Source organism: Onychostoma macrolepis, chromosome 11 (genome assembly GCF_012432095.1).
Source record: "Onychostoma macrolepis isolate SWU-2019 chromosome 11, ASM1243209v1, whole genome shotgun sequence".
Lineage (NCBI taxonomy): Eukaryota > Metazoa > Chordata > Actinopteri > Cypriniformes > Cyprinidae > Onychostoma > Onychostoma macrolepis.
In genome coordinates, this window is record NC_081165.1 from 18,464,154 (window position 1) to 18,470,384 (window position 6,231).

The 6,231-nt window shown below is 37.2% G+C and overlaps 1 protein-coding gene across 1 annotated transcript; it reads right to left on the minus strand.

The window, feature by feature from the left end:
• Positions 1-1,973: 1,973 nt before the first annotated feature.
• On the minus strand, positions 1,974-4,750 carry LOC131549338 (uncharacterized). Its single transcript, XM_058791422.1, has 7 exons — positions 4,617-4,750; positions 4,247-4,434; positions 3,970-4,041; positions 3,610-3,864; positions 3,461-3,525; positions 3,195-3,339; positions 1,974-2,260 (listed from the first exon to the last, which is right to left on the minus strand). Exons 1-7 carry the CDS (start codon positions 4,732-4,734, stop codon positions 1,976-1,978), a joined length of 1,128 nt encoding a protein of 375 aa, XP_058647405.1. The 5' UTR covers positions 4,735-4,750; the 3' UTR covers positions 1,974-1,975.
• Between the last annotated feature and the right edge of the window lie 1,481 nt (positions 4,751-6,231).

The following is a 6,231-nucleotide window of genomic DNA, read 5'->3' on the forward strand; positions in this document are numbered from 1 at the left end:
ATCATAACTCCCCGAATTTTTACCGGATTTTCACACGGTTTGGTTTGTTACAAACTGCAGAGATTTAGTTTTTTAGATTTAGACGCTGTCACACATTAAAAAATACGTGCTTTCATGCTAAAAGACTTTGTATTATGCTCTTTAACAAAGACATATGGTAGGCTATGGCATATTGATAAATGAATGAATTTTATATTTTAATAAAGAAACAAGTTTGATTGTTCATTTGAATTTATTTCTCTCTCTCTCTGTCTCTCACGCACACACTCAAACATACACACACACACACACACACACACACACACACACTCAAACACACACACACACACACACACACGCGTGAAAAGAACTTAAAATAATAGTGGAAACAACTTAAAATACGCCATAACGTTTGCTCATAAAGGTAAGAGTTATACGTCATTCGGAACTGTAAAGGGTCTACTTTTATTTGTGTGCATTCACAATATAAAAAAACATTGTGCTTTTATTAAAATAAATAGGAAAACAGATGCGCTTGCCGTCTCGTCTTGAACAGGAGCGCTTCACAATGATGAACTGAAACGAAATATAGAAATATATCTATAGAAAGCTTTAAATTACTACTTTAAAACGAAATAATTCAAATCGAAAACAAAAACTCTTTCATTATGTAATCCGTAAAGATGCATTTCTCTCTAAAGGCACGTCCAATGAGGAGATGGCAAGTAATTTTTCATCACCGTCTAAAATATAAAAATAAGGAAAAGCCTAAAACAGGCCCGATTATATTTTTTCTGATTTTTACGTTGCTCTGCTCTTAATTCCTTAACATTTAAAGGGTTTTCTGCAACGAAATTTTGTCTGCATGATATGTGAATTATTTATTAGCCTATTTTTTTATCCATGCAGCAAAATGCTTTAAAAACAGCTGTAAAAATTACTTTAATCCAGATGATTTTAAAGAACTTCTCACTATTATATTATAAATGGTAAAATAACCAAAATTATTGTTCAATCTTACTTGTGAAAGGTAATCCCACGCGATCTGGTATCTGCGCGGGTTATTGCAACAGTAAACTGCACAAAATACGGGCATAAATTGTTCGCTCTCCGTTGACTCCGGTGCTATCGTAGAGCGAGGAGACCCAAGCAATATGGCGGCGACGCTGGAATACGTTCCAGCATGTCATGAGGCGTCTACGTATATTATACCTATGTTTATATGTCTATGGTTTAAACAGCAACAACATAAACGTTACTGCGCATGCGCGCTTTTGTGGCCCTAACTTAACTTCCGGTAGACATCCAAATACAATCAGTAACAACAGTCCCTCTAGAGTAGATTATGTTTTGATAACAAGCAAAATATGTTTGCTGCGTAAATCAGACAGACTGAGATGCAGCGATTAACAACTTGGACGGGCTTATTCAAAATGCAAATTCATTCTCTGCCAGCAGGAGGCGCTTTAAAGCGGGAGAACTAGAGGTTTCCCCGGAAACGGCTGTTGGGCTGTACGTGTACTCGATCCGTACCGGAAACACGATTTGTACTGCGCATGCGCGGAAATGCGTCTACTTCCTGTCTGAAGTACGACGAAACAATTTACAGCAATTTTGGGTAGTTTTAATAAAACTGTTAAAAATTTAATAATTCAGGTGTTGTTGACACTACCCGATCCGTACTGGAAATAGTCGTTTAGTGATTCTCCTGATATAAACACACTTTTTTTTGATAAAATATATCAATTATATTATATTGATTAATCGATTAGATTTGCACAAATTAAATCAATTAAATAGTTTACATTTACTAGACTCTATTTGGGTAATACAGGTGTATATAAGTGAGTGTTTTACATTACATTTTTTAATTTTCTGAAGATATGATTTACTTATTTCAGCATATGTCTGCATCTAAGAAACACACACAAACATTTTTTTCTTCAAATTATTTATTCATTCCTTCCCTCCCTCCCTCCCTCCCTCCCTCCTTCCACTACAATTGCTGATTGAGGAACATGGCATTGACCTTCAGGCCTTGTTTATCAACACAGTATGACAAAAATGTTTCCATGTCATCTTGATACTGAAATATAAACAAAAAGTCATCCTTTGCTTCAGGGAATTCACTCTCCAGGGCCTTCCTGAGTGCATTTTGTTGATCTTCATTGTTCATCTGCAGAAAAGCAGGCTCTGTCACCTCTCCACGAAATAAGTCTCTGTGATTGTGTACCCAGTACCAAGCGGTATGAAGGTCTCTCACAATGGTAGGCTGTTGCACCTGGTGAAGAACAGTATTATAAAATATAACTATATAATGGCACAAACAAATTAACCCTTAAAATGCATACCACAGATCTTTAGCAACCCAGGACATCATTCACTACCCTCTCCCTCCTTAATTTTTTAAAGTTAGACATCAAATTTTTTAGTATTCCTCAATTTATTCATTATAAACAATATAACAAGAAAAAAATATATACACAAGAATGCCTGTTTTCTGATAATTTTTTTGTAAAAAGTGTATAGGGTCGCTAGAGACCAGAGGTATGTAAATGTGTAAGTGTATTTTTCCTTTTCAGTTATATTTACATATCCGATGACTAAATACATGCAATGCATCTTTATTCCTTGTGGTGGCACTGTTTGATACACAATGATGACGTGATGTGTCACTCATAAATTACAGCAAGCATAAAACAAAGGAATATCATCAGCAAAAATGTAACTGGTTTGAATGGCTTTACTGCAAAGAAATTACTGTACACAATGAAATATAATTGTCACTGTCATTTGATGGTGGATGTGGTGAATAAGCTGCCAGTGATCAAAATATTGATTTTTAAGTCATTGAAAATGATAGTTTTGAGAATATGGCTAAGATCGTGAATATGAGCCAGATGCTGGATATACTGTGGAAGTGTGCTCTGACGATGACAGCGATGGTAAAATTATCTGCTCAAACTGAACCCTTATACATTTCAAAAGGTAACGAAATATTCTTTATTGTATTCTTCTGTAATTGTTCTTAAAACATCAAGAGAGTTTTTTGCTGTTGCAGCAGTTAGAGATCCATCCATGCTGGATATATAGGTCCAGGTCACTAAAGACCTGAATATGTAATAATGATTGACGAAACATTCATGCATTTAAGGGTTAAACTATTTATCCAGCTTGCATGCAACTCCTTTTATATGATCACTAAAATCATTTACCTTATCAGTGTCCTCTTCAACCACAACTCTTCTGCTGGGTGTCTGTTTGGTGGTGGTGGAGTTTGACACCCTAAAGACAGGCTCAAGGGTTCCCTGAAGGAGTTGGGATGCTTCTTCTGCCCAGTTTGCAAATCTCTGTCCATGCCTTTGTAAAATATGTAAATGTATATGCACTCTATTTGTATAACACCTTTCTAGTATCACTTTGCCAACAGTGACTTAATACAGCCAGGATACTGAAATTTTAACTGTAGAGTCTGTCATACCCTTCAAGACAAAACCTCTCCATCAGCTGAATGCACCACCACTGGCGAATTAATGGCACCTCCTCCTAAAAGAGTGCAAAACACAAAAATAAAAACAAAAAATCCACATAAAAGTAGTTTGGTATATTCTTTGTGAAAATCTAGCTTACCTCTGTGAATGTTAATGACCATGATGTGTACAGGTGCTGAGAGCATACTGTGAAATTTTTCCTTACCATGCCGAACAAGTACAGCTTTGCGGTTATTATTGCAGACACCTCAGCTGCTGTCTTAGATTTCATAGGTTCTGCAATCACCCACTTGGTGTACAGGTCAGTCATGGTAAGGACATACTTGTTGTTGTGTGCTGTTCCTGGCAGTGGTTCAATCAAATCCAAACCAAGCACCTCCCAAGGTTCTTTTACCTGCATGGCACAAAATTAGCATCAACCAAATGCTGGTAAAACTGTACACAAGGTTGAGACTAGTTTGTTAGTCTCATCAGTTTGCTAAAACCTTGTAAGCAGTACCTTAATAGAATGCAAGACTGGCACAACAGTCTTGATGGGGTCATTCAACTGGCAGCGGTGACAGGATCTGACCTAAAAAGCAACACATTTTTTGAACAAAATGTTAAGAAAAACAGCCACTTGATACAAGTTGGTGATGACAATAAATATAACTTCTAAATCAAAGAGGTATCTAGCAATCAGAGGTGGTAAAAAAATAGACAAATTTTTAAGTATAGATACTTGCATAGAAAAAAAAAGAAAAAAAAAGTAAAGTACTACATCTGTAGTAGATTACCCATTCTTTCACATCCTGGATAATTGTAGGCCAATAGTATCCAGCAATAACCCTGGTTTGAGTGCCTCTGACGCCACTGTGATTTCCAGTCCCAGGGTTATTGTGGCACTCCGTAAGAACAGACCTCTTCTCTTCCTCTGACAGGACAACTAGCCGCATACTGCCTACTGGGGCCGACGTAGAAGAGTCTGTCATCGATTTTAATAGGAAAAAAGAAAAAGTCAAAAGAAGCAGCAATTCAATGTAAAAAGATCAAAACATAACCAGATATGGGAGCTGAACAAGTAAGTTACAGTGAACGTAGCTTGATATTTTTAAAACAATTATTATTATTATTATTATTTTTTAATCTTTCGGTACTAATAGTTACCCCTGATGATGAAATTCGCTGACGCCCGTCGTACCTTCCGACGATTTGCAGAATTGTCAGGAATTTCTCCTTTTAAGAGAAATTCTTGAAGCTGTATATAAAACGCAAACGAATCCATATCGCTAGACTGTCGTAAAATCGTTGACGGTGACAGGAAGGGGAAGCATTTCGCGCATGCGCAGTACAAATCATGTTTCCGGTACGGATCGAGTAGTGACAGTACGTTACACAAAGCAGCGCTGAGCTTACAAACGCTGCTTTATAAGGCATATAACTTGCTAGATGAAATGAAAATGACATCGAACATTTTCTAAAGACAGTTGTCCTTCAGAAATACAGTGATATAAAAACACCCGCGCCTCGTTTTGATTTTTAAACGTGCATTACATGCTCATGTTTATTCAACGAAGCCATTTGGAAAATCGGTCCGTTTTGATATCGTGGCGGGTCGCCACAAATAAATAAATGTATGTGAAACACATCCCACAGCACAACAACCTGAGCCCAACTTCATTACTTATCACTTTAACTTTAACTGTGTTTGTAGCCGGCGCCACTAACAAGACCGATAAACAAACACAGACCGGAAGTTAACATAGGTCCAGGCGATGAAACCGTCTATACAGAGGGTTTTCTTTTGTGGGTGTATGGGCTGTACCAACCATCAACTATGAGTATTGAAAAGAGTAAGGACTACTTCATCCTGAGTACTCGTTTGGACTGATTATTCTTGGGATATTCCTTGGTTCTTGTTCTGGAATGGGAAATGGATTCTTAATATGAACATTAACCACTGTGAGCTCCATCATCACTGTTTATCTGTGATCTTTTTGCATTCTCTACCCCTTTAAGAGGAGTGTTAGAAGTTTCATGTCTGTATGTGGTCAGGTTTAATGGTTCTTTCAATGAAGGTTTGTACTTTCTTTTTTTGATTTATATTGTAATGGGTTAAAAACTTTAAAATACAGTTGGTGGACGATCCCCCTCAGATTTTGTGTGACTCTGGTTGTTTTATTATAGCTGGTGTTACATAAATTGGCGCCCAAACAGGGACCTCCTTGACTTAATCCATTTTGGCCCTGGCAAAATTTATTTGGACATTTATCAAAAGTGTTCTTGCCTTTATTCACATTGTACTTACAGTATGTGTCATGGGTATACTTTTGAAAGATGTTTTGTGAATGGTATGTATTTTTGTATATGTAAACATGGTGAGTACAGATTGTTGTTCCTGTCTCCAGAAAATATAAAATGGCCACATCTAATGATAAGGTAGAAGATGGGTCCGTACCGAGCCTAGATCCAGATTTTACTGCAGGCCCCTTTGTCACGCGACGTGAGCCATTACAAGAACTTATTCAGTCACTGGGTAGTCTATATCTAGAATCAGATAATGAGGCAAAAATTGGTGATGATGGAGAATTAGAACTTTTGCCACTGCCACCACCTCCTCCTCCAGTAGACGATTATTAGTTTGGCTATAGCCTCAAAGGTCCATCGTCTGGAGGTTAGGTTGGATATGCTAGAAGCTGATTCTGCAAAATATGTTAAAGACACAGAATTAATCATCCAGAGAGCCATCCAACCCATAAGTAGTCAATTAAGTGATTTACAA

Excerpts from the sequence above, each read along its gene's own strand:
- LOC131549338 (XM_058791422.1), bottom strand. The coding sequence starts at position 4,734 with ATGGATTCGTTTGCGTTTTATATACAGCTTCAAGAATTTCTCTTAAAA. Across the intron at positions 3,865-3,969 it reads CAGTCTTGCATTCTATTAAG|GTAAAAGAACCTTGGGAGGT; the intron begins GTACTGCTTACA and ends TGTGCCATGCAG. Across the intron at positions 3,526-3,609 it reads GGTCATTAACATTCACAGAG|GAGGAGGTGCCATTAATTCG; the intron begins GTAAGCTAGATT and ends GCACTCTTTTAG.